Here is a 15,223-nt window from a genome sequence, read left to right on the forward strand (position 1 = left end):
AGGTTCACAGGTTGTATGACAGTATTGGTTACGGTCCTATCTCAAAATAAGTGAATGAATGAATGCATTTTTATTTTATTAAACACTTGCTTGTAAAATAATAACTTTCTTATAAACTAAGAAATTCTAAAAGTGAAGTGTTCTTAGGTTAAAATCTGCTTTTTTGCAAACATAAATTATTAAATGTCAACTAAGGGACCACTTCAACGAGTCACCTCACTTCTCAGAGATACAAGATCTGTCTAGGCCAAAGGCTGATTTACATACATATCTATTAGAAAAGCAGTCTAGATCACTTGTGAACAAGCACAATTCAACAAACTACATAAAATTTTAGATCCTATGCTTTTGTTATTAAAAAAAAAATTCCAGAATCTGAAAGACGTTTCCAAGTGTTAGGGAGCAGGGCAGCACAACCCTCCACTGTTAGCACACTCTTCTTAGCAATTATGTTGCAGTTAGACCACTGAGACTTTATTTTTAAAAGTAGTACGTATATAACTATTACACTTCAGATCCAAGTTAAATTGCCATAGTGCTAATAAAGCAATCAGGACAAAAACACTATGAATTGGAGATACCCTTTATCTCACCTATATGGATATTTAAATGACTTTACAAAGGATAATGAGGCCTACAGTAAACAACACAAAAACAAAATAAAATCCAAGGGAAAAGTTTCAATGCCTCTGTCACTAAATTGGGATTTGCTGTGAATTTTAGCCATAAATGTAAGCCAAGAATAAAAGTTCACAGTACCAAACAACAAAATAAAATAACTACTCTATGTAAGAGAGAGAAATAACAGTAAAAGACAAATGTAAATTTATGTAAGATTCAAATTAGAAAACAATGTTTACAGAAATGGAACAGCTCTCATTTTCACAAACTTAAAAGAACTACTCGAATAATTCCCTTAATGTTACAATTTCAGCACAACTCTGATCAGTAACGCAAACCCTGTTCTTCCCATCAAGACATCAGCTCTATACTTCATATACTGAATAACAGCAACTAGTCTGAAATGAAACAGCAATTAACTTTCTACTACTTCCCAGGGGGGAATAAAATAACGTAGTTCCCTCATTTTTTTGTTTAATGCAGTTATAATACTACTTAAAACATTTCATTAGAAAAAATATCGCAACCAATGTGTGTATATATTTAAAATACTCAAAGTAAAGTCCAATTATGAAAACATAAACATTTTTAATTTAAAAACTGTAATAAGCTAGAAGATTAAAAACTACATTATTCTCTTTTCCTTTGTTAAAAGACAAAGGATTTAATTTTTACCTATCTTTGTATGTGCATGCCTCTGTGTATATATTCCAAATGCCTACACCAGCAAAAGTCAAACCAGGACATCAGATTCCCTAGAGCTGGGATTACAGGTAGTTGTGACCCTGCCTGCCTAATGTCCTCACCAAGAGTCCCAAGTGCTCTTAGCTACTGACACATCTCTACAGCACCACTGCCCGCCCCACAGTATATTTTTCTGTTTTTCCTATGTTGCACAGGCTGGCCCTGAAGAGATCCTCCTACTTCAGCCTCCTAAGTGGTAGGATTATAGGTATGTATCACCTCAAACAGTAAATAAATGTAATGAGTTACCTCACATAATTTAAATCTGTCCTTTGGAAAACATATTTCCTAAAAATGCATTTACTTAAGCTATTGAATTATTCAGTTATAACAACTTAAAATTTCCTCTTAAGAAAAAAAGAACTGGTGGTATTGTTCAAGGGAAAGCAAGTGACTATCCTCATCGCGGCCCAGGGCTTGATTCTAAATAACGCAAAACCAAACAACCCCACCCCCCAAAAGAAGGTAGATAACAAAAAACTGAGATGTATTTACATAGTAAATACTAATCTCAAACACATGTATAGACCTAGCCTCTCAGCTCTAGAGAACTGGAGATGAACAAAAGCAACACTAATGTCTAGACAGTTCTTCTCTAACATCCAGAATATAACGACTGCTGTGTTCATGCCGGTAATCCTAGCAACAGCAAGAACCTTCCTGATTGATGGGAAAGTCTCAGCACATAGTAACTGATAAATTATGTTATAATCAAAATATATTGAATGCATTCACTTTCTTATATACCTAGAATGTTAAGTTTAAGAATACCTGAATATGAATGAAGTTTAATGAACAAGTAACTTTCCCCCAAAGTAGTGTACAGTTTCTTACCTGGTATGGCTGAAAGGCACTATCTTCTGTTAAAAAATCCAGTTGCTTATCTATAAGAAATTCTACTGCAGTGATCGAACTAGGTATACTATTTTCAACCAATGGTTTGAAGGTCTGTCAAAAAGAAAAAAAAATAATGGTTATTTTCTGGTTGTATACTCAAAGGGTACATGAGTACATGTTTAAATATCATTGTCACAATTGTATAATGCTTTTTATTCAAACCACAGACTATTTTGTATTCAGTAAAAAGGAATTAAGTACAACCAGTGTAAATAAGCTAAAAATTACCCTGAATTAAACCATTATGTATTTCTGAAAAGGGTCTACCAAACATACATGTATATGTTCCTGCTTAACACTAAAAAAATGAAACTGCTTCTGAAGAAGTCAAACACATTTACCCTCTTTTTTTTCTAAACCATCAAGAGAGAAGTTATCTAATTTTAATACTGATCAGGAAACATCTGATCTAACCCCACCCCTGCCTTGCTCCAAGAACAAGTGCAGATCTAGTTACTTCAGTGAGAAAACAGAGGGCAGCGGGAAGAGGTCAGCAAGAAAGGCCACACAGTCTACACAGCAGCAGTCTCCTGTTGAGACCACACTGCAGTAAGGGAGGTGGGAAAGCTAGAGGAAGGAAGGAAGAGCACCGTGTTTGTCTTCTTAAATGATATCACCACACTCTCATTCTTAGTAGTCAGCTCCAATAAAAATGAAATGCACTCACATATCTATATCTATACTATATACTATATATATCTATATCTATACTACTGTTTATGCCAAAACTTTCCAATAAAAACAGAATTCTAATCTTAAAAAAAATACTGTGGCTTTCCCATGAAAGAATAAAAATCTGAAAACTGCAATTGACCAACTGGGCTTCTAAACAGAGAGAGAGAGAGAGAGACAGAGAGAGGGGGGGGGGATTTTTTTCACATTACAAGGCAATATGAGTTACCATTTGGACACAAAACAAAGCTTTTTCTCCCAGAGACAAATAAATGTTTCCCCATCCCTAAAACTGCTGGTGTTTGTGTTTATCCACTTGTGGTCATTAAATCTTAAACACAAAACACTCTGAGGGGAAAAAGCCAAGACTTTTAGTTTAAAGTCAAACTAAATTAAAACTAAAGAGTTAATTTCTACATTTAAGAAATCCCTAACAGGACTTTGGATTCACTGCAATCTACAACCTTTTAGCTAAGGACACAAGAACAAATATTTCAAGCACACCTCATTTCTACTCTATTTTATACTATAATGAACTTGAGCAAGTAACATTTTCTTTAATTGAAATAATACAGAAAAGTTTCAGAACAAGGGGTAACAGCATATGCTAATTTATTAGCATGTACAAGAATCCAAAAACTATAAAAATAAACAAAATCCCTCTCTTGCATACTGGGCTTATTTTTAACATTTGTTATAATTAAATCTAATTACAATAATGTTCTACTATGTTCCAGCCTAGCCTTTCAAGTATTAGATATTTATCAAAATATTTTGTGTGGGAAAATACATTTTCACAATAAAAAAATTTCCACATTACTTGGTTATCTATCACTGTTCACTGATAATCAATTTGTTTTCAATTTCTTGGGCCTAGATTCCTAAAACTACTATTTCATAAAATCCTATCATTACTTATTAATAGAATTTACTCACTTTTTAAAAAGTATGTGCTATCTGGTTATATAAAATATGTAAACATGAAGAGCCATTAATTTACCTTATTTCTACAAAGAAAAGTTTTCATGTTATAGTCCTATTAGTTTAGCTTTGGTAAATAAACAAACACTGGCTCATTCTCAAGAGGACTTTCAATCTTTGGACATTATCTGTTTCTTTTCCAAACACTTCAGGCCAAGCCATAAAGGTTAACAAAAAAAGATACACAAAAGATTACTAACTAAGTGGCTGAAAACACAATTCAATTTAGTAGGATCTGACACAAGTAAACTTAGTCCTAAGTGCCTCTTTCTTAGGCAAATAATACAGGTGTTTTGCATTTCCTGAGAACCAGTCATTTTATAATATCAAAAACATTCCTGAGAAGATCTTCAAGAGCTCTCATTTTAAAGGTAGACCAGAGGTATTGACATAAAACACAGCTAGTTAACATAATTCAAATTACTTTCAGTTAACTTATAAAAGGGTTCAATTTCTAGATAAAATAATTTCTCCAAATTTGAAGGTATTTAATTGAAAACCTTTGATAAAATGTGGGTGGCAAGTAATGTATGACAATAGAAAGGCTCATTTACAAATGATACCATGTCTAATTACATTTAAAATACAAATATACCCTCAACAAGTAGAAACACTTTATAGTGCTTGTAAAAGAAATATTAAATAATATTAAATTACCAACTGTGCCAGTTTAAAGCTAATACTTTATTAAAAATATAAATACAAACATGAAAAATACAGTTAAAATATATACTATGCTTTTTTTAAGATGTCAAATCAGTTGATGTATCTAATACATCAAAAATTAAACATGTTCATATTAAAATGTAAACAAATGGATTCTGTAGCTTTAATAATGAATCCACAGCAAAAGTCTCTGCTGTAGATGCACTGGAATGTACAGAAACTAGAACTCATGCATAACTAATTCAACACTCTAAAGACATTCTATGAGGTACTTCCTCAGCCTAAGGGGGAGCAAACCCAGTAGAATATGGCCTTAATCACAAAGGACTTGAATCTTTGGAAGCCCAAATGAAAGACACTAACTTAAAACTTAACATTTAATTGAAACAAAACATTTTTTCCATTTTATTAGTGGATTAAGAACTCTCTTAATGTCATCTGTTAGTGTTAATCAAACTTTAAAAATAGTCTAAAGCCAAAATAAACCCTGCTGAGAACCTATATTTCTAGAAAGGCCTACCACGCTATAGGAAGAATGCTCGAACAACTGTGTCCTGTTTGGGGCTCCATGCTGCACTGCATTCCATTCACATGAGGAAGAGGCCAACAGATGAGCCCTCCCCGAAAAATATTTTTAAATAAATCATCTACAGTTCTCAAATACAGCTCAGCTGCTCAGACAAACACATTAAACTCACCATCTACTACTTAACAGGAAATTCGTGGGGTTTATGTCTGCAGCAAGAGTTTCTAACAATCTCCGGTTAACATTAAACAATTCCTTTTTCAAGTAAAAAAAAAAAAACCAAGCTCATTAACTACAAATATACAAGTTTAAATCTCAACAAAGGAAAATACTGAAACTGAAAATGATCTAGGCCACATTTTAAGTCAAGGTTGAGCCTACAAAATTTCAAAAAAAAAAAAAAAAAGGACTGGAACTGCTTGAAAGAACAAAGTCCAAATTCCCACCCAAGCAGGTCTATTGAAAACATGATACTGTTAGAAAACAAGCTGGGGGTGGGGAAGGGAATATATATCACCACCACACACACAAAAAAAGACAACACAAAAACCCCCACAAAACAAATACTCCTACTTCCCTTAAAACACTGCCGTCTAAACACGTCTGCCCAAATACTCAAAACATTTGAACTCTAGTTTTTAAATTAATTTTTTTTAGTGTTACTAAATTGTCAGCGACACAGTAAACCTCTTTCTAAATAGTTTTAGAAATCTTAAAACTAAGAACGCTGAGCCTAGAACTATAAAAGGCAATGACCTCAATTCCTAAGGCTAAGAAGCAAAACCAAATGTAATAAAGACAAAAGAAAAAGGAAGCAGAAAAATACAAACCGTACTTAGTTCCTGAGAATTTTAAAGTATCTTTAAATCTCAGCAATCCAAGCCAAGGCTTTAAAGGTCAGTAAATATAGCTGACATTTCATTCTGTTCTTGAGCTGTATTTTTTTAATCAAGCATAAATACTTCTTTAGTCTTCAAAAACAATCACAGGCAAATGGCTTTCAAACTAAGCATTTCGGAGCTCACTTGCAGCGCCGTCATTGTATAGGAAGAAAAGCCAAGACCACAAACCCGAGCAGAGGCTGTAACTTACAAGCCTCTGAGCAGCAAATGACGATTTTTCTGTCTGCCCGGCTCAGCCCTGGCAGTGATGAGGATTACAACTTGCTCTTTGTCATCAGCACTGTGGTGTTAACGATTCGAAGAAATCCTGCAACTGAAGCACTACTGCATCCTCCGATCTGGGTCAGGATAATTTCTCCCGAGGTCGCTTACATAACCAGTAAGATACTCCAAATAAAGAGAACAGCCATCCATTAGCTAGAGGAAGCTTTCCCACTGTACCGTCTTCATGGAAACACACTGCAGTCGCTTCCAACAGCACAGACACCCAAATGAGAACGAGTACTTGGCTTAAGGCGCACTGAGAGAAGGGAAGAGGCGGTGCTCTGTAAACTGTAACTAATCCCCCGTCACAGGTGCTGATGGAGTCACTTCCAGCACGAGTCACATTACTGGTGATTACTCATTTGGCTGCGGCCATAGAGACTGGCTCATAATTTTAACAACAAAGACAGACTAGTGGCGAGACGAAGAGCTCAAGTTTACTGTCTCCTTCGTAAAGCAAATACAAAGTTTTTGTTTTCCAGAATTAACAAGGCGAGAAAGCAAATGAATCTAAAAAATGTATAATATCAAGTTGGCAAAAATAAAGAGTATCATTAAGCTATTTTTAAAACCTGTGGCTTGGGCTTTTAAAAATTATTTTGCTATGTAACATAGAGACTGAGCAGATTATACTTAGGAATACATATATATGCATATATACACACATGCAAAAACAATTTTAAAAAAGAGGTCGTGAATTTGAAATATAGCAATAAGGTTTGGAAGATGGATGGAATATGAGAGGGTTTGGAGAATGAAAAGGGAAAAGAGAAACATAAGTATAATCTCAAAAGTAAAAAGCTATTTTGTCTTAAGGTGTTTTAAAAAAAACTCAAGAGAAAAGTCAATTTTAAAAATTGTGAAGCTGAGTGTCATGGTTCATTCCTTTCCTTGAAAAGTAGAAATATAATGAGTTCTAGATCATCTTCAGCTACCTAGAGGTTTAGGAAAAGCCTGGCCTAAGACCCTGTCTCTCCAAAAACAAAAGCGGGGGAGGGGAGAAGCACTTCATTTGACACAAGCCTGTAAGCCTATAGTATCAACACGTGTGGAGATGAGGGGACTGCTGTGAGTTCAAGGCCAGCAGGGCTAGCAGAATGCTATCTCAAGAAAACAAAAATTTTAAAAATTAAATAGGTGTAATAAAGTAAAATAGAATGATATAAACAACCATCTCAGAAGCACCCTATTCAAAAGGAAGGCTAGTCATAACTCGAGGGTTATGTTACACAATATTAAGTGAAGTAAGTGTGTGGCTATGTAGCATCTAAAATGTAGTTCTCTGAAGTGGGATGTATGTTGTCTGCACAAAACAAATGCACGCTAAGATAGATCATAAATTCACACTGATTATAATCAAAATGACATTTTGGTTATATTGGTTAATATTATAATCCCCTGTGTATTGCTTTTCAATTTTTAATGAAAGTACTAAAGGGCTTCATATTACATGTGTTGCTCATTTATTTCTTCTAGACCAAGACAGTGTTTTCTTATTTTATAAATAGAGGCTTATGTGATTCTGAAATATTAACTTCAGCCACTCAACAACCTAAGGGCCAGAGATGCAAAGCATGATTTCTGGCTTCATGCTAAACATTAAGTCATATCTACTCATCTGTCAGAACAATCAAATTTTAAATCTTTACAACATAAAACACTAGCTCCTGACACAGAGACCTCAGTGTTAATATTTACCTGAATGCTTTCAGTTCCATTTAAGAAATCACATGAAGAAACATACTTATGATAAACACATGCAATAAAAATGTGAAAATAAAGCTTTACTGGGTGTGGTGGTTCATGACTGGGAGGCTGGTACAGGAGGATTGGCATAAACTTAGGACCAGCCTGGGCTAGACTGAAACCGTACCCTAAAACCAAGAATGGGCATGGAGTAAAGATAAAGTGATAGGCAATGATTATCCTAAGTATAAAAGTAAATACACTCTATTTTTTTATTTGGTTTTATTTTATAGAGCATAGGTGGTACTAAAATAAAATAATTTATAGGCAATGGATGGTACTAAAATGTTGCTTTAGCATAAAATATTTTAAATAATGCTATCAAGAAAAAATAAAAATCACAATATGTAATCATAATAACTCATTCCTACAACATAGAAAATACGCAGGAAGGGGAAAACCGGTTATATATATGTTACAAAGGACAACCAATAGACTCATACATCAATCTCTTTCTGAGTCCCAAATAACTCTGAGGGACCAAATGTATCATATACCTAAGGATTTAAGTATCAAATTTTAAGTACCTTTTTATACTACATTTCTAAATGTACAATACATATTAGTCTAAGTTTAGTATTTTTCAAGATTAATCTTATAATAATGCACCATATACTTAGCATTGATTATAAACGCAACAGACTTTTCAAATGCTGCTCAAGTACTATCAGACTCCAACAGAAGCAACAGCACAAAGAACCACAGGATCAACCCAACTGTCACAGTCATCCATTCGTGCGCCTTAAGATAAAATCAAAATAACTAAGATCATTAGCGAGGAACCAAACAGTCATCTTAAACATACTTCAAACTATATCAATGCCGAAATAAAGTAAAAAGGTGTCTGTAGAACACTTAGCTAGACAATTCTTGATGCAAAACAAAGATTTATAGAGATACATACAAGCAGCTGGTGACATGCAACAGGATACTTTTAAATGTTGAGCTGGCTTTTGACATGTTGGTAAATACATTAATACATTTGCTATTGTAATCCTAACAAGTTTCGAACACATAAAAACAGTGAAGTAGCCAGGCGGTGGTGGTGCACACCTTTTGTCCTAGTACCCAGGAGGCCACGGTAGGCAGGTCTGAGATTTTGAAGCCAGCCTGGTCCACTGGGAGAGTTCCAGAACAGCTAGGGCCTACAAAGAGAAACCTTGTTTCAAAAAAACAAACAAAAAGTGTAGTGAGGATACAGAAAGTTGCTAAGTCTTACCAAGTCTTCTTAATTCTCTTATTAGTAAAGCTTATCAGGAATGGGAAACTCAGATTAGACAGAGAAAGGGAGCAGTTTATCAACCCCCACCCTGCCCTGCCCTCTGGTGAAGGCTAAGAGGCCTTTGCTAGCTGCTCAATCCTGCTAGAGGAAGAGGAAACTACTCCAGTTACTGACCAGAAATACACATCTCTTACTTCCTTCCCTTTTAGCTGGTTTCCAGGTTACAAGCTGAATAAATCAACAGAGGTGAGAAAGTAAACAGAAGCTAAAAGGAAGGCAACACTGTCTGGCTTTCCAAAGAAAATTTGTTCTTTCCAATAATGTAAGAAAGGTGTAAATGCAATTAGGGGTTAAATGGACATTTTAGTTATATTTTAGTTTGGCTTATAAATGTAAATCCTACACCTTTACACATATGGAAGAGTGCAATCCTTGGGATCTTTCCAACAATAAAGACCAGAAAAACTCCAAGAACAACAAACAAAAACTTCGGTCAGGGAGAGAATCAAAGGGAAAATACTAGGGAATAAAGCTTTCCTGTGTGCAATCGCCTAGTTTTTACAGACTATTTTAAAAGATAATACTAGCAGGAGGCAGAGACTAGTAGATCACTGTAAGCTCAAGGCTAGCTTAGTCTAGGTAGTGAGTTCCAGGACAGGGAGCTATGTAGTGAGACCCTGCCTCTAAAACAAACAAAACAAACAAACAAAAATTTAAAAAAAAAATCAAACAAACAAAAACATACTAACAGGAAAAAAAATAGACAAACACTCATAAGACCTCAATTAGACACGGCCTAATATGTCTAACTAGATTCTGGCAAATATTTATAGCATAGTGAACTTTTTTCTGTATTATCTATGAAAATATTTAAGTACAAAATTCCTCCATCATGATAATACCCAAAGGACTAATATTTCATTACTCAATATATACAGATCCTGCATACATTGCAAAGGCTGCAGATTATAGCTTTATGCCTTTAGACTGAGTTCTACATTTATTTCTAGAAGATATAAATTCGTCTTCTGGCTTCCTCTCTCTAGAGGGGGAGTTAGCTCAGCTATTTAAAAAGCACTTGTTAAGAAATCAAGAGATACTGAGTTCAGATCTCTATAACCCATGTAAGTAAAGGGCAGGAGGATGTGGCAGTTCCCCTGTAAGTCTAGCTCTGATGATGGAGATGAGATACTTAGAGAAGTCTAACTAGCCATATTGGCGAGCTCTGGGTTTGATTGAAACCCTGATTCAAAGAATAAGGCAGAAAAGCAATCAAGGAAGACTTCCTACACCAACCCCAGACCTCTACACAGTCATGCATGTGAACACACACACAGATTTAAAAATCAAAACAGAAGCTCACTTCACTCACTCCCATAAGTAGAAGCACACTCAGTCAAGCAATCTACGTGGGGTCTTGTTTGCTTGCTCTGATGATAAAAAGATGAATTAAAGACAAGCCATTTTCCTGGCACAATTTATGGTATTTTAGGGAAGACACAACCTTGGTTATTATAACATAAAATTTTAACTGTTAAAAATTAACTTGAAGAATTAGTATCCCTCTCTCATTCTCATTATATTCTTGATAACAGCATTTTGCAGATGTTGTGTCAATTGCTTAAATTAATGTTTTGAAATTCTACAATTACAGCTGAATTTAAAATTTTAAAAAATCTTTACCATCTAAATTTCTGTTTCTCTTTAAGATGCTGGAAAATCAAACGTAGACCTTCTTACTTTCTCACTGAACTCTATCCCCAGTCCTTTCTAAACTTTCTTATACTGATGAGACACACTCTAAAACTCTAGAATTGTTTACAAGTTTCTCACCTGAGACTGCTCTTTCAGAATTAACCCAGATTAGTCCACTTGCCTCCTAATGTGAATCTTTACGAATTTCCTTTCACTATATCTCTGTAGGCTATGGCAGTAAGAATTCCAGTACTCTGAAGGTGGAGTGGTTTTTACACTGTAAGACAGTATGAAATTATATTGTTTTCATGATTGCTGGCATAGGCTGGCAGAGAGCAAAGTATTCTGCCATTTGTTGTATTAAACTTTAACCTTTGAACTTTAAATGGAGGAATATGATATTAAGATACTGGAAGCCTGACTTTAACATATTTTTTATCAGCATATCTTGCAAAGGATAAGTCAATGAACTATGGGCTTCATGGCAGTTCTACAGGTACTGACTACCAGCAGTGTTAATAAGGGATGTGCACCCTTCATCAATCTCATAACCATCTTCAAGCCAACAAATGCTAAGAGCTGGGCATGGGATCAGATGCTTGTGAATATCCCAGCACCTGGAAGGATGGGACACGAGGGCGTATGAACTCTGAGTTCATATTTATTAGGTTCCAGGCCAGAATGAGTATAGTAGTAACCTTTCTCAAAAACTAAACCAGAATAACTAGAACAAGAATTAATACCTAAACTTAAGAAAGAAAACCTTGAGGACAAGATGGCATACACCTTTAACTCCAGCACATGGGAAGCAAAGGAAAGTGGATCTCTAAGAGTTACAGGACAGTCTAACATACATAACAAGTTTCAGGCCAGCCAACACTATATAGTGAGACCCTGTCTCAAAAAAGTAAAAATAAAAAGTTAGGGAGGGAGGAAGGAAAGGAGGAATGGAGGAAGAAAATCTTACGTCCTACGTATTTCACAAACCTAAGTATAAGGCAAGAGAATCTTAGATTTCCAGACTAAGAACCCAATAGATGTGAGTGAAGGAGACAGAAGGAAAAAAATCAAATTCTAAAATCATTAATAATCATACACAAAGTGGGTGTGGTGGATCACACGTTTGATTCCAGTAATAGGAAACAGAGGAAGGTGGATCTCTTGAGTGTGAGGCTAGTCAAATCTGCAGTCAGTTCTAGACCAGCCAGGGCTACACTGAAAGACCTCATCTCAAAAGTCAAAAGATATCACAGTTTTCATGCAGATGGGGACTTGTTTATAAAATATTTTAAGATTCTATTATTTTCTTCTTCAAATTCCATAATGTTTTAAGAGTACAGTTAACATCAAACCAAATGTTGCAAAAGTACTGCTACTGCAAATGAGCAGGAAAGGTTGCTGCATGTTCATATATTGCAATGGTAGCAGAACACAAAGTAGAACAATCCTATTTCAAAACGTATTAATAAATAGAGGCTAAATAAAGGCTATTTCAAGTAACAGACACAAAACCACATGGAAAGTTTGCAGGATGAGATCTCCATGATCCACACATCTTTCATCTCTTAGCAATGAAAAACTATTATAATTTGTAGGAATAACAAATCTATACAAATCAATACAATCATACGTGTAAAGCATATGTTAAAATGGTAATAATTAGGGGGCTGGAGAGATGGCTCAGCAGTTAATAGCACTGATTGCTCTTCCAGAGAACCCAGGTTCAATTCTCAGTACCCCCACGGACGCTCACAACTGTCTGTAACTCCAGTTCCAGGGGATCCAACACTCTCACACAGACATACAAGCAGGCACAACACCAGTGTACATAAAATACAAATAAATAAATTATCCTTAAAAATGGAAAAAATTACGAAATCAGAATAAAGTGAAGTTAATCTCAAATAAATGGCCATGATTCTTATCAAGTATACATCCTCAGAAGAGGACATCTGTCATTATGCTTACATATGATTAATTTCATTGTTCTTCTCAGTCTAAAACTATCACTAAAGTGCATTTTCCAAATTTCCCAATCATTTCACTGTGGTTTGCATTAAGACATCTATTTATTTACCAGTTTAATTCCTTTCCACATGGCAAATACTTGTTTCCTATGCAGTAAAAGCCAATAAGGCTTTACAGTTATTTCCTATTACCCATCTTGGGATAGTCAAAAACTGATATTAGCAACAGTCTGCAAAGCTGAACTTTTCAATGAAAAGAGAATTCACAATTTCTATTTCATGATATGACGCAGTAGTTATTTCTAATTTTAAAAGAGTAAATTTAAGATGACATTGATTGCCTATTTTCAGTATTTAGATTGAAAACAGTAAAAAAAAATAACAAGCTATCAAAATTTAAAGATGTACCTTTAAGAATTTACCACCTATGCCAATATTTCTACAACATGAAATTCCAAGTCCTGACATACAAAAGTAACAGAAAAGAGAAGTACTTTATGTAGCTAAATAGACACTTGATTCTTTCAATTATAAGACAGTAATGATTCAAGTAAAATGTCCTTTACTTTCCTTCTAACACGTTGTACATTAGGAAATGTGCTACAAAAAGCACAGAAAAAACAAACAAGTTGAATCTCAACTCTCATTTTTTTTAAAAAAAAAAAAAGGTTCATTTCCTTTAAACAAAGGCCACAAAGCAATAAGGACTTATTAACTTGACCCCGTCCTCACTCCTTTTCCTTTTTCTTGAGACAAAGTCTCACCCTAACTCAGTTGACTTGAGCTTAGTGGGCAGACAGGCAAGCATCACACTCCTGGCAATTATCGTACTTCAGCCTTGCATGTCATGGGATTACAGGCACCAACCACCATGCCTGGCTTCCTAAGCACTTTCAGCAACTACACTCCCTTGTAAAGAGATTAAGTAAGTAGGTCCTCAGAGCTAAGTGGAAAAGGAGAAAGTTGAGATTAATGATGCAGTTTATTTCTCTGTGAATGAGAAAATTTTCACAATCATATATTTCATGGATTATAATAAAGACTTGTTCCATAGCTCTAGTTTTCTTCAAAGTTTCAGATAGCCTGTAAGATACACTAGGCAAGGATTCCTGTAGATTTAAAGCTATTCCTTCCCCTCTCCCCCTACATCCCCCCAGACAGACAGACAGACAGACAGACAGACAGACACACACACACGTTGAGGGACTACATGCTATATTGCTTATATCGGTCTCAAAAGCATGAGTGTTGGCTGAGGTTGAGGTCCAACCGATGGCCTCAAGCTTACAAAGCAGGAAACCACTTTCTACAGTATGTATGTAGAAGTAATTCTTCATGAAGCTTAAGTGTGTTAGCAGGGTCAACTCTGAAAACTGCCTGTGGCCTTTTGTTCTGATTTTCCTTTGCCAAAAATAAGTTTTCCTTACCTTCATGCAGTGACAATTAGAGTTGATTGTGTTTCTATTTATTACTGTTATTAATTGATAAGCATACTGAAAGGTTACTCTGCCGGCAGAATTTAAGGCCGAAACAATACCCTTAGCCAAGGCCTAGACTTGTTTTTCAAAACAGTCTCCTGTGTCTAGTAGCATCAACCATACTGAAGAACTATTAATAGTTAAAAATGCAAATTCCTGGGCATGCGATAGACTTACAGACACAGAACCTAAAAGGGAGACACAGACACCTAAGCTTTAACAAGTCCTTAGGCAATTCTAATGTTAGCGTAATTGACAACACTGACCCTTTGAGAATTTGATAAACTCTATTTATGGCTTTCCCAGAAATACACAACACTTAATACTTTGAGACACAACTTTAGCCAGTTCCACGACTATATGGAAAACCTTCAAATAATGTATATTTCTAAGTCTTTCCCCAACTTATGGTAAGTATGAGGAGCCCAGGAATCCTTATTTTTAAAAAAATTCCATGGCTGAATCTAAGGCTCTGTCAGCTGGGGAAACTTACTCTATCACAAATGCTCTGGCCACCCCGACTACTTACTAGACATGGTATCAACCTCACTAATTTTTTTTTTTTTTTTGGTTTTTTCGAGACAGGGTTTCTCTATAGCTTTGGAGCCTATCCTGGAACTCCCTCTGTAGACCAGGCTGGCCTTGAACTCACAAAGATCGGCCTGCCTCTGCCTCTGCCTCCCGAGTGCTGGGATTAAAGGCATGTGCCACCACCGCCTGGCCTCACTAATTTTCTTTCTTTTTTTTTAAAGAGTTTTTTTCTTAAATATTTATTTATTTATTATGTATACAGTATACAATATTCTGTCTGTGTGTATGTCTGCAGACCAGAAGAGGGCAGC

General features: G+C 35.3%; 1 protein-coding gene across 5 annotated transcripts in view; it reads right to left on the minus strand.

The window, feature by feature from the left end:
- Jmjd1c (jumonji domain containing 1C) overlaps positions 1-15,223 on the minus strand; it is a 173,413-nt gene that overhangs the window by 71,998 nt on the left and 86,192 nt on the right. For 4 of the 5 annotated variants that reach the window (XM_075980072.1, XM_075980074.1, XM_075980071.1 and 1 more), the window contains exon 3: positions 2,200-2,313. Coding sequence is in view for 2 of the 5 variants with exons in the window: in XM_075980071.1 (XP_075836186.1) it covers positions 2,200-2,313 (114 nt within the window). In the remaining 3 variants the exon portion in view is untranslated. Of the gene's footprint in view, positions 1-2,199; positions 2,314-5,942; positions 6,557-15,223 lie in introns of those variants that run through there. The other variant, XM_075980075.1, reaches the window with a different exon arrangement.

The sequence above is a fragment of the Microtus pennsylvanicus genome, chromosome 7, assembly GCF_037038515.1.
Source record: "Microtus pennsylvanicus isolate mMicPen1 chromosome 7, mMicPen1.hap1, whole genome shotgun sequence".
NCBI classification, from domain to species: Eukaryota; Metazoa; Chordata; class Mammalia; order Rodentia; family Cricetidae; genus Microtus; species Microtus pennsylvanicus.